At 41.1% G+C, this 13,455-nt stretch overlaps 1 protein-coding gene across 1 annotated transcript in view; it reads left to right on the top strand.

Annotated features, from left to right (window-relative positions):
• ADAMTS12 (ADAM metallopeptidase with thrombospondin type 1 motif 12) overlaps positions 1 to 13,455 on the top strand; it is a 142,305-nt gene that overhangs the window by 91,627 nt on the left and 37,223 nt on the right. Inside the window, exon 13 of the mRNA XM_064735531.1 lies at positions 8,005 to 8,138. Within this exon, the coding sequence (XP_064591601.1) occupies positions 8,005 to 8,138 (134 nt within the window). The remainder of the gene's footprint in view (positions 1 to 8,004; positions 8,139 to 13,455) is intronic.

Genomic DNA, 13,455 nt, shown 5'->3' with positions numbered 1-13,455 from the left:
AAGAAAACATGGTTGATGGAGATTTTTTGGAAGAAATCCCAGTAAGTCCATGACAAATGCTAACAGCCTAATGTTGAGACTAAAACCAAGCTCAAAAAACATTTTCTGCAGTCACCTGTCATTGAAATTAAGACCTCTATTACTCAGGGTGTGCTAGTGCAGGGTACAGCGTTCATTCTGTTCGTGTCCTTTCTGTGACACTGCAACAGAGCAGGTAGTTCTGAATGTGCATTTCTTACAGAAGGTCTGTTTCTAAAGGAAATTGAACATCATGAGTCAAATGCCTACTGCACACGGGAAGGCAGGGCTGTGCTCTGTCCGTGCTGTATTTCAAATAGAACAGTTCAGAACTGTACAGACAAACCAGCTCTATTTAAAATGCTGTGCTACTGAGCCTGATATATTTCATCTGGAAAATAATTTGCAAAATCCTTCAGATTTCAAGCCACAGATATTTTTTTCTGTGGCTTGAAAACTTCTTGACTGTTTTCACCCATTTTCTCAGCAGCCAGAATTTCAGCATAGATTTCCATGTCTTTCCCATTACCTTGGAGGCCCTTAATGTTTTCCCATTCCACCAGCAACATTTAAAGTGTTTTCTTGCTGCTAAACTCTTAAAGTAAAACTGGCTTCCTCAGACAAAAAGGCTCTCCTGGTAACACTCAAGTAAGTAGGGAGCTGCCCAAATTTGTGCTGATCTTTCATCTGACATCGTTGTATGGCTGAGGGTAGGTGGCTCTTGTGGGCACACTGCTTCCAGTGTTGTCCAGCCAGAATTACCTGAAATACATCTGAGAGTTTTCCTCCCATCTCACTTTCAAATATTTTTTCACCTTCTATCAGTGGCTAAAGAAGTCCTGGGCAAAATACCTGCAAATAAGGTCATGAAACAGTGCTGTCTCTGAGAGACACAGGAGTTTGGGCCTTCCTTGAATGTGTGTGTCCAAACAAACCAAGACTTTAAACAACAGCAAACCAACAGGCTTTTTAAACCCCAAATGAACTGATGCTTCAGGTCTCTGGAGACTTTACTCACAATGTTCTAATATGTACACCAACCTTTGTCAATTCCCTTACTTACTTCTTAACTTGTGGAATCCGATTTCAAGGATTTTTCACAGCATTGTTACTATGTCGTCCGGCTGCCAAGAAGGCTTTGACTTTTATTGTGGGTTAATCCTGCCTGGACACCAGATGTCCACCAAAGCCACCCTGTTGCTCCTTTCTTCAGCTGGATAGGGGAGAGAGAATGTAACAGAAGGCTTGTGAGTCGAGATAAGGGCTGGGATAGATCACTCACTGATTACCATTGTGCGCAGATAGGACTTGGGGAAATGCGTTTAATTTATTAGAAACTAAATCAGAGTAGAATAGTCATGGGAGACAGCGTTCCTTGAACCTCTCCAACATGAGTCCTCTGCAGTTCTTGAGCTGCTCCAGCGTGGATCCTTTCCACAGGCTGTAGTCCTTCAGGAATGGCTGTTCCAACACGGATCCCTCATCTATGGGTTCTGCCAGGAGCCTGCTCCAGTGAGGGGCTCCCTGCACAGGCCACAGCTCCTGCCAGGAGCCTGCTCCAGTGAGGGGCTCCCTGCACAGGCCACAGCTCCTGCCAGGAACCTGCTCCAGTGAGGGGCTCTCTGCACAGGCCACAGCTCCTGCCAGGAGCCTGCTCCAGTGAGGGGCTCCCTGCACAGGCCACAGCTCCTGCCAGGAGCCTGCTCCAGTGAGGGGCTCCCTGCACAGGCCACAGCTCCTGCCAGGAGCCGGCTCCAGCACGGGCTTCCCATGGGTTCCCAGCCTCCTTCAGGCACACCCAGCTGCTCTGCTGTGGCTCCTCCAGGGGCTGCAGGGGAATCTCTGCTCCCCCCTGGGCCTGCAGGGGCACAGCTGCCTCACCCAGGGCTGCACCAGGGGCAGCAGGGGAATCTCTGCTCTGGGGCCTGGAGCAGCTCCTGCCCCTCCTCCTTCACTGACCTGTGTCTGCAGAGCTGTTCCTCTCTTCCAGCTGCAGTTGTGCAGATTTTTTTCCACCTTTTTAAATACATTATGCCAGAGGTGCTGACACTGTCGCTGGTGGTTTGGTCTTTACTGGCAGCAGGTCCATCTTGGATCTGTCTGATGTGGGCTCTGTCAGTCATGGGGGAAGCTTCTAGCAGCTTCTCACAGAGCTACTGTGACAGCTACAGCTGGTTTGAAGCTGCACAGATAAGATTGGCCATAACAGAAACTAATTTGGCTAGCTTAGTTCATTAAAAAGTAGAAGTGTGGGAAATGGATTTGTCCATTACCAAGTCCCTAGATAAGACAATGATAAGTAGGATTTGGACTCAAACAGGGACCCCTGCCAGTGCCAATCCTGAATGCAGACGTATCTTTGGCCAGTGAGCTGGGCAGTGTTGGAACCTCGACCAGTTGGTTGTTCAATCACGGGAATTTTGAACCCCCTATAAAAGGGAGTGTCCATCAATGAGCTTTGTCTGTTGTTGCATGACCTTCAGTTTGTTCAGTTTTGTGCCTGTCTCCAAAAATGTGACCAAATGTGGTGACCTCTGATGTGACACAACAGCTTCTGCTACCCCTGTAGCCCTCCTGCTACCAAAGCCTGGCCATGCAAACCCAGTACAGCTCCTCTTTTAGTGTCAGGCATTTTGGATGCTCTCATGCTGCACTTGGGAAATAAAGGGGAAAGAAAGCATAATTAAGCTTTCCCAAGCCCTGAGAGTACATACATTTTTTATGTACAAGTGTCTAGCTGAGGAAAAAGATTCCTGAGCCAGACATTCTGTGACATTTTATACATTTTCTGTTCCTTCATCCCACTGGAAAAAAAGCAGTAAATTTTCTGGATGGTCACAATTTCCTCTCCTGGCTTTAATTTCATAGCTTGCATAAGGCAGTTATAGCAAATGTCATGTACCTAAAGAGACTTTTCTTGTGTGTAAATTGTAACTTGTTGTGTAAATTGCAACTTCACAAGATAACAAAGACATTTTTGAATAGCTTGTGATTTAATAAAACAACCAGCTTTAACAAGCAGTCTCACAGAAAAGCAGTAAGTCACATCTTGCTGTTTCCTAGCCGGTGTTTTGAGGTTTCAGTTGAGAATTTTCTGGTTCAAATGACTTTATGCCTGTGGGGGAACTTGCATAGTCCTGTTATGGAATTGCTCTGGACCTCAGAAACCCATGTGCTCAAGCTGGAGCATCAGAGTACCCCTGGGAATCTTAAAATTATGGAGACCTCCAAGCTCAGGGATGATAAACTATCTAGCAGGCTGAGCAGGATATTTTATGAATTTTTCTCATGACCCAGGCCCCTATTTTGACACTTTGGGCAGACTTCTGTACTACTTCTCTTTCCATCTGACTGACCCCATGTTTATTTATTTCATACCATTTGACAAATTCCACTGATATGAGTCTGATAGCATCTAAGGGTTTAGCTTCCATCTATAAGTCCTACATTAAATAATATAATTACCTTTATTTTCTGTATCAGTGCCAGGATTGTTTAGTCAGTCATTAGCTCAGATAAGGGTTGTGTTAAAAATGTTTTCAATTTCGTATTCCTACCAAAATATTTCTGTTTATCAAATAAGATATGTTCTGATACAGTCACAAGGGCTGAGCTAACAGGATGAAATGTCCCTGTTTCAAAATAAAACTTGGTTTGGAGTTCCAGGCTTGGTTAAAGTGATAAGTAGCTTCACCTCAGCTTTTTTCCCCATTTTGTCTGTTTGGCAAAATTCTAATTCTCTTTGTTTGGGATTTCCTCAGTCAATTCTGAGTTCTCACAGAGATGAGGGATTGAGAGAAGAGGCTCACCTCTTTTCTTCCTTGTGAAGTTGGGAAAGATACTGAAGCCTTATCTTCTTCTGACAGGCACGTTAATCACATCCTTCTTAGTCAGGTTAAGCTGGATCCCTCCTGCATGTGAACTCATGGGAATCAGCTGTAAGGTAAACAAATTTAAATTGGGAAGGAAATATGTTCCTTTCTACTTATCTTCATGTTGTTCTGTTTACACTTGATGAATCTGAACTTTTTAATAATATACAGAGGGGAAAAATATCACACACCCAGATTTCAGGACTTTTACTCAACTTTGCTGATTTGCTTCTTCTTATTGATTACAGATAAGTCATAAGGGAGCTCTGTGACTTGGGATTCAATTTCATCTTCTATATATTAGGGAATTGATAATTTCTCTGGTCAAGTCAGCAGCAGGTGCAAGATGTGGACACCACATAAAAAAACAGGTTGTAATTTTTCCGGCCAGCTGGTTGTTGATGGCACTTCTGCTAAGATCTTATGTCCTGCTAGGAGCAAGGCACTGGCAGAGGGATGCAGCCAGACTAAAGAAGGTTGACAGGAGAGCCACATTGAAGTCAGGAGGTCACTGAGAGGGACTTTTTACAAGGATTAGTAGGGATAGGACATAGGGGAATGGCTTTAAACTGACAGAGGGCAGGTTTAGATTAGATATAAGGAAGAAAAATCTTTACAGAGAGGGTGGTGAGGCACAAGTTGCCCAGAGAAGCAATGGCTGCCCCATCCTTGGTAGTTTCCAACACCAGGTTTGGACAGGACTTTGAGCTCTGTGGTGTAATGGAAGATGTCACTGCCCATGGCAGGGCAGTTGGATGATCCTTAAGACTTCTTCCAGTCCAAAAGATTCTATGATTCTGTGATTTGAAGAACACAGATTGAGCAAAGCAAGTTTTGCTCTAGAAAGGAAAACTAGGAGCGAGTTAAATGCCAGCTACTCGGTGGAACATTGAAGGAATGTTTAGCTTGTGTACCCCTGAGTTGGTGGAAGCACGTGGTCATTACTGAGTGCTCACAGATTGGATCTAGTATTTCATGCATATGCTGGGTTGCAGGAATTTATGTATATTTTGGCCTAAAAGTTACAAGGATTACAGACTTTTTGTTAAAATCTTATCATGATTTAATCGAATTTGCTGAAGTAGCTGAACCAGCTGCTTTAATGAGTTCCTTCTGAACAACAAGGGCTCCTATTCATCTGAGTTAAATCTTTTTAGATTTTTGGGTCTGAAATAAGAAAAAAGACTGAACTCAATGCAATTCTACCATTTCAGGAAACATATTTTTTTCCCTGGTGTGTGAGTTTGCTATCTGCTCAGTGTTTAAAATATTAGGTAACTGTTCTATGAAAAAAGTATTAAAATATTGTTTTGGAGGTCATTGGCTGATTCTGATGCAGTTTATTTACAACCCTATAAAAACAGAGCCAAGATCCCTGAGCTCAGCCATAATAAATAATAATGATTGGTATATAAATACATAATTTTAGATAGTGAATACCAAAAACAGTGCCAGTATAATTTCCTCAGTGGTAGCCTAACCAGCCTTTCTGCAGATGAAAAATGAAATAAATAGCAGAGTTTTAGGTGAAGAAGTAAATACCCTATAATTTCCAGAGGGTCTTCATAAAATACATATAGAATGAAAAACAGTAAAAATTTGTGGGTTAGGTCTAATTTTACATCAGTTAGCACAATCAGGAAAAACAGGAAAGCTTTCATACTTAGAAAGCATTTGCAAGTATGAAAATTTGTGTGGTTTTTTTTCTTTTTTTTTTTTCATTTTATTTTGACCTAGTAAGGGAGTTATTTTTCTTTAGAAACTGATTCTGAGTTATAGATTTACAGCATCATAATTATGGCAGGAGTATGTCAGCACTGTCTGCTTCTTGTTTGGTGATTTCTGGAATGAGATTGCTTGTTTTGTCAACACACAGCGATGAAAAGGTACAGATACCAAACTTCTGTTTGACATTTTTCATTAGGAACAATGCAAAAGCTGAAATGGCTTTCTGTAAAATCTATCTGAGCAGGTAACAGAGTACCTGGAATTGTAGGATTCTCCTTGTCATAAACATATTGTGCTTTGTGTAGAAAAGTGCTACACTGAGAAAGTAGGCAAGGTGAAGCAAAATTTAGAGTACTAAAGTAATCACTTTAATCACACTGCCATAAAAGGAATTCTGCAGACAGAATTAAAATCACTTGTATTGTTTACCATGACAGGTCTTATCAAGGCAGCTGGTGGGTGTTATGGCTGGCAGCTTTCAGAGCGGGGCTAAGGGTTGGTGAGGGTTACAACCTTTATGTTCTTGCCTGAAGAACTTTTTTAGCTCCACCTCCACTGATATTCTTGAACACAATTCACATCAGCTGGAATTCCACCAGTTGTGTAACCATGGTCCATGTGTGTGCTCTGGGTCTCACCACTGTGGCACTTGGTGAAGTTTTTGTTTGAGAAGCCAGAAGCTCACATTGGTGACAGACCTGAGATGCCACTTTAGCTCTGCTGACAAGAGGGGGAAAAAAGCCTTCATTAAGGTTTTCAATTTCCTTTACTGTTCTGGTTTTGGGGGTTTTTTAAATTTGTTTTTTGTTCCCAGTTCTGCAGTGTTTCTGTTTACACAAGTGAGATTCACAGTACCAAAGCTCAGGCTTTGTGGGATTCAGTTCTTAATCTGGAAGAACTTTGAGGGGAAGAGTTGCAGTCACCTTTGTGCACTGTGTGGTGTTGTGTATGTTGGTAATGAGAGCAAATTTTCCTCCTTCAAAAGGATTAATCCTTTTGTTGGAAATTAATTAGTTTATTTGCATTATTGGAAGATTGCATTTCTCTCATACCAAACATTTCTTCAAACACAGTCCTTTCCATGGCACAAACAAAGGCAGCAAAGGAGGAAAAGATAAAAATAAATCCATCAACCAGGATGTGGAATGCTTATAGTTACCCTGCACCCCTCTGAGACCAAGGCAGCAGCTTCTGTCAACTCTGTCAGGCACAGGATAAAACTCACTCAGCATTAGCACCTCTGCAGCACAAAGTTTTAAAATTATTAAATAATGGTGCCTTGAAGTCACTGCTGACTGGTGGGTTTAAGGCCCACTGCTTTTCTCAGCAAAGCTTTTCAGGTTGCTGAGCATGAATAAGTTGCTTTAATGCTGGATGAGACTGGGGTCTTTGAATAGACCAAAACCTGAAGACAAGTCTTGTGTTGGTGTCCTTCATTAATAAGGTAGTGGATGATTTTTAATTCAGGCAGATAGTTCTGGTTCTGCTGCAGAGTTTTCAGAGAGCGTTACAAAGCCAGGGATTATGTCAGTCCTTGCTTTGACCCTAATTTCAGCTCTAACTCGTCTTTCATGCACACAATCTATTTATCAGACTTGTGTCCTTTGTCTCTCTGATGTCTCAGCTTTAAGATTTCCCATTCACAAAGGCCAGTGTCTGTGAGGCAGGGAGGTTGGTGTTTGGCTCTTCTTGCTCCGTAGATGTAATAGATTAAGGCCCTGATCAATCACAGAAAATCTTGTTTCAGATGCTACTTGTTGCTCTTGATACAGCTTTTCTCTTCCCTGTTGCTTCTGTGGGACATCTGTCTGAAAACAGCCTGAGTCTGTCAGACTTGCAATATCATCCCTATTTCATAAGTTGTCACGCAGGAAAAAAAAAGTTTGAAATTATTTATTAAGTGCCAACAGGTAGATGAAAATGATGAATGACATGTAAGATCAGAAGCAGCCAGCTGACTGCTCTCTGAGAGAGGCTGACAGCAGTGATGGAAAGTTTAAATTACCTCTGAAATTACTCAGTAACCAGCTGATGGAAAACTTTCCTGTCAGTCTCCTTGCTGATCCCACCCCTTCTCTAGTGGCAGCTAGATTTGCTGGTTTCCCATCCCTTTCTCCATCACAGCTGGTGGCCTCATTGCAGCCTCACTCAGCAGTGACAGAGAGCGCATATAGGTGTGAGGGGACCAGCCTGCAGCTGCTTCCCACAAATCCTCAAGTGCTGTTTATCAGGCCTGTGTCACCCTGATTCTGCTCAATTCTTCCAGTTCTGCCAGTTCTGGCAGATGGCAGGGAAAGTGAGCAAATGTCTCAGCAAAGACCCTGTGCACTGCACTTCAGTGTCCTGCTGGCATGTTGTCTGAGTGAGTGTTCTGTTTTCCTTTCAGCAAACCCCTGTGAGCTCCACTGCCGCCCAGTAGATGGCCATTTTTCAGAGAAGATGCTTGATGCAGTCACTGATGGCACTCCTTGCTTTGAGGGAAGGCACAGCCGAGATATCTGTATTAATGGCATGTGTAAGGTATTGGGTATGTTTGCATGTTTCTTTCTCTTCAATTTAATTTTATGAGAAAATGCTTAACCTTTTTTTTTTTTGTAGGATCAAGGCCAAATACTCAATTCCATCACATTTTTATAAAAAGTTTATAGTAAAAGCTTTCCATGTATACATAAGAGTAATTTCCACCCTTTTTTAAAAGTCTGTTTGACCGACTGCTGATTACTTTTGGTGCCTTTTAAATCCTCAGGTTTTTTCCCACTATTTTAAAACAAAAATTCAAGAAAAGCTGGTTTTGATTAGAAGTTTTCACAAAGTGTAGCTTTAGGGTTGTAACTGGTGTCACCACTGTCCGTGGGGCTTTTTATGAAAATGTGGTTTAACTATACACGTTCAGCTGTTCTGAGCTGACTGTGCAGCTGAGGGCAGTAAAAATTATTTTGGTTTACAATGTTGAATTGAATAATGTTCTACGGTGAGATAATGGGCAGACACAGTGTATATGGCTCAATAATATTGTGCATTGAAGAATAAGTATAATGATGGCTGCCTATTCTTTGTGTTGGTAGCAGATTTCCAGGATGATGTGTGTGTCTGTATGGCATTTGAAGGAGTGTTCTATAAATTCTGTAGCCCCCACAATCTTAGCATTGCTTTTAGTCACTTTCTTATAAATAAAATAATTGCTTTTCTTGTAGAGGATATATTTACATCTGTGGTTTATTTCTTCAGACTGGGGGTTTGTTCTGTACCTCCTTGAAGCCTAATAGCTTTTTTGCTTTTAGCATCTTTGGAAGCAAGAATGTGGCTTGTGGAAACTGCATTTGCTTATCTGGTATGAGAGTTGTATGCCCCAAGCCACTTAATTGTATAAAAATGCAGCTGGAAGGGACTTCAAGAAGTTGTGTATTTCATCCCTTTAAAAATTATATTACTTTTTTGACATTTTTCACATTCTTTTCTTAAAGATTTCTAGTGATGGAAAATTCACATTTTTAATAGATGTTGGTACACCCTCTTTTTAAACTTCTTATTTTGTTAGAATGACAGTGCATCAGAGACCAGTAATAAAAGATGTGTTTTAAGCTTTCCTTGCAATGCTTGCATTTATGAAAGGTTACCAAGACCTTGATCAAGCTCACAGTGAAGAGATGCTGCTTCACTTTGCTGAGGGCCAGAAGGGGCCCTTGAACTATGATGGCTTTGAATGGTTCAAGCCAGAATGAATAAAATCTTTAGCATATTGAAACATATAGTAGATATTGCATACCATAGCAGTGCTTTTGACCTTCACTTGGGAGAGACCAGTTACCAAACTCAGAAAGGCTGTCCTTGTGAAACATTCATTCTCTGATTTCCAGCCCAGTTGGACTGGGGTCACTGTGGTTAATTTTAGTTTCCATATGTTTTCTGTATTGAAACCTTGCCTGTGGCAGTTCAGATTTATACCTGTTTTAGAGATAGCAAGACTCAATTAATCCAAACTGGGAGATCAGAGGTGAAAGAGAAGCTAATCTAACTGCAGTTTGTAGAGCCCAGATACTCTTCAGTATTAACAATTCTGTGGACCCAAAATGTCTCTGAGAAATTCCCTCCAAGGTGCTATATCAGCGTTGCACATGGTGACTGCTGCTTCACATCTTGTGGCAAACAGATTCATTTGGAGTCAGGATCACAGAATGAACAATACAGCCATGCAAAATGAGACCAAATGATGAATAGGTAACACAAATAGCTCACAGTATTGAAGGGTAGGATGCTTTCATCTGAAATAGGTACCCGGCACAAAACCTGAGGAGAAGCTTTTTCCTATATCTTCATCTAATTTGCTGGTGTTTGATTCCAGCTAGCTAAACACAATAGATACATTACAGGTCCTGAAGAATAAATCTGGAAATGGGTTTAGTATAATTAGTCTGGCACATCATTGTTGCAGTTTGATTGCAACATGTTGCTAATTATGTGGAAAAGACATTCACAAGTGTTAAAGCACTATTCTGGTTTTCAGAATTGTATCTCACAAGAGCACTTCACATTTGTCCTGAGTACTAAAATAACACTTCACTTTGGTCTGAAATTGAGAAAAATATTAAATTAATAAGATATTAGATCCACTGTCTAAATTGCTCACATGTGATTGGCATGTGGAGTAGCTATTTTTTATCAAGTGAGTTCAGAGTTTTCCTACTGAGTATGTCAAAACAAGATAGATAGATCCAAAAAATAATTTCATCTTCTAAACTAATCTGATTTTAGTCTGATTTTGCAGTTTGTCATGAATTTGTTCAGAGCTATCAGAGAAACTAGTCTTTCTTTAATGGCTAAATGTGGATTGAGGTGCTTCATTTTAGCCATGAGAGGTGTACTGGGTCCTTTCCTAGCTGGCTTGACAAAGCCACAATGTGCATCTTCAAGGGAGAAGTAAGTACAGACAGACTAATGATTCACTTGGTCCTTTTAATTTATCCTGTATCTCCTAATTTTTTGGGAGTGCTGCCCATGCATCAGTGCTGAAGGAAGGGTTACAGGGGGAGGTGTTGTTTGCATGGTATTCCTTTAGAACTTGTGGAATCAAAGACAAGTTAAAATTGTTAACTCGTTTTCAGGCCTGGCCTATAAAGTAGCTGGGTCCTTTCTCAACGCTGACCTTACACAGAAGAAAAGTTCTGTCAGGAGATCTGATAAGATCTGTCAATAATTTAATCTCAAATCATCAAGCTATTCTATGACTATTTTATCTTTTACTGTATGCCTTAGCACTCATTTTTCAATTGTCGTTTTCCCCCTTTTATTTGAGATCTTTAAAGCACATAGCCTATATTCCTGTGCTTAAATTATACATCACAACTGTATTAATTCTCACAACTCTTATTTCTTATGAGGTGAGTCAGTTGTTCCCCCAGTGTTAATGAGTGAAGATACTGCCACCAGAGTATGGTTGTTTAGCACTGATAATGGGGATTTTTGATTAGGTACAAGCCATCAAATCCTCTAAAAGTGAAGGCTTACATGTTCTTTGCACTGGAGTGTGCAGATGCTGAGGGTGGAGCATCTGGAAACATCTCTGATGTTTCTAACAGTCATTCATCTCCTGCACAGAATTTCAATAGGCCTAAGTGACCTTCAGTCATGCAAATCTGTGGTAATTCACAGTTGTGATTGTGAGAGACTGACATTGTACTGGGGAATTACACAGCTGTGTAGCAGGGAAGGAACCATTATTTTCTCTTTCTGAAAAGCAGATTACACAGCTTGAATTTTTATGCAGCAACTACACCACTTCAAACTACAGTTCACCTTTCTCCTCCCACTGCTGGTCCAACGTGACATTTGATTCAGACCCATATAGGTAAATTACAAGATAAATTACTGACATCAGGACACATTTCTCTCTCTTCAAGGCAATGTCATGGCCAACATGAAGTAAACATGACTTCTTTATTTGAAGACTTAGTAGGGGAGACAAGAGGAGGGAAGACCTTAAAGTTCAGTGTAGCATTCACATGATGGATATTCAAGCAGTGCCCTTCAAGGCCATACCCTTCAGTGACAGCAAGGACTTTTTGTATCTGCCCCCCACTGCCAATCTGACACAAAAGCCTCGCCCTCTGGAAATGGAAAAAGGCCAATATCTCTGGCTGTTTTCCCTTTAGTCACCGAGCAGCAGGAAATAAATTGTTTCTCCTTCCTGTAATTCAGCTGGGCAGTTCAGGTCATTGCATCTGCCTCTGCACTGTGTGCTGTGACCAGAAACAAAGCTGATCTCAGATGCATTAGAAAGGGCTCTTGGTGAGTGGGACAATGGCAAAGGGCTGCAGGGAGGGATGCTAAGCTGTGATGCCCATGCCATGGCACACAGTGGTTCCTGTAACACAGCATGGTTCACAGGCAAAGGGTGCACAAGGACAGATGTGGGTAAAAAAAATCAGAGCCTAATTGCTGCTGATATTCTTTCCTGCTTTATAACCTGCATTGGTCTCCAGAACCCCTCTAGCAACTGCCTGTCAGAAATTCATCATGGAGTCACAGCATGCTTCAGGTTGGAATGGATCTCAAATATCATCTAGTTCTGGACTGCAAGTGCCCATTAATGGGTCATATTGATCTTCTGGAAAGTTTGAGGCGTGTTTAGAAAATGCATCCACAAGAGTAAGAAGAATGAGGAAAGCAAGTAAAAAGAAGAATGACACATCTTGAAATTATTCTAATGGATGGCAAAAATTATGCGGTATTCACTGGAGTAATAAAGGAAAACATGGTCTGGAAATTAAAGTGTCTGGAGCAAATGAATGCTGTTTATTCTGAGACATGAGAACATTGCTTTGTGATGGTTTTTAATGGCTTTGTAAGATGAGACCCTGCTGTTATATGTGAAGGTCATGGCAGCACCAGCAGCACCCCAGGGCTGAGGAATAAAGCAAAGGCTTTATTTATTTATTATAGCAGAATAAATTGTCTGCCCTGCCTCATTCTTGAGTATTCCAAAACCCCAAGAATGCATAGGAATGTTGCATGTATAGGTAAGGCTCATGTCTGATCAGATACAAACTGTTTCATATATCAGAAGAACACTGAAATACAAACTTCTGCTGCTGTTACTGGAAGGGACAAAGGGATTCCCTTCACATCACAGTAATGCCATATTTTCATGCCATAGATCTGTTGGCAAAGGAAATGGTCAAATGGGAAAGGTGTGAGCTGATGGAGTACAGCCCATGCAGAAGCACAGATTTGCCAATCCCAAAGGCAGGGAAGGGATGATGCTGTGTTGCTGCCATCTCAGTTAGAGCCAGGGCTGCAGCTGTTCTAATCAGAACTCATTAGTTAAACCCTTGGGGGTTTTACACCCCACAGTACTTGGAAGGGAAATCTGTTCAGTGATGTTCATTTCAAAGTATCTGATTGACAGTGTGAAATAGATAAATTAATTCTGTGTGCAGGCTCTCAAACAGGAATGCACAGTAAATAAAGGACAGAAACCTTTTCCAAAACATGAATTTTCTACCAGAAAATGATAATTTGGCAAAAATATACAATTTGAAGACAAGTAATTTTTGGAGAAGTTCAAAATGCAAGCTCCCAGCAGTCATTAATCATGTTTTCTAATGGGAAAGCACAAAGCGCCAGAGTTCCATCTTCAGACTTTCCCCACTTTTCTGTTCAAGGATATATGTGCATAGTATAGAAAATAAACTTCAAATTTAATGACTCTCTAGAGTGTCATATTATTTCTTCGGTCTAATAATGAGCCAGATAAGTATGACTTCCCTGTTTGCAGATGATTAACAGATGTACTAATAGTACAGTAGATGTACTGTGGAATGCATCACTGAGAAAACAG

This window comes from Zonotrichia leucophrys, chromosome Z (genome assembly GCF_028769735.1).
Source record: "Zonotrichia leucophrys gambelii isolate GWCS_2022_RI chromosome Z, RI_Zleu_2.0, whole genome shotgun sequence".
NCBI classification, from domain to species: Eukaryota; Metazoa; Chordata; class Aves; order Passeriformes; family Passerellidae; genus Zonotrichia; species Zonotrichia leucophrys.
Note: the sequence above shows the minus strand (reverse complement) of the source record. Positions and strands in the feature narration are given on the sequence as shown.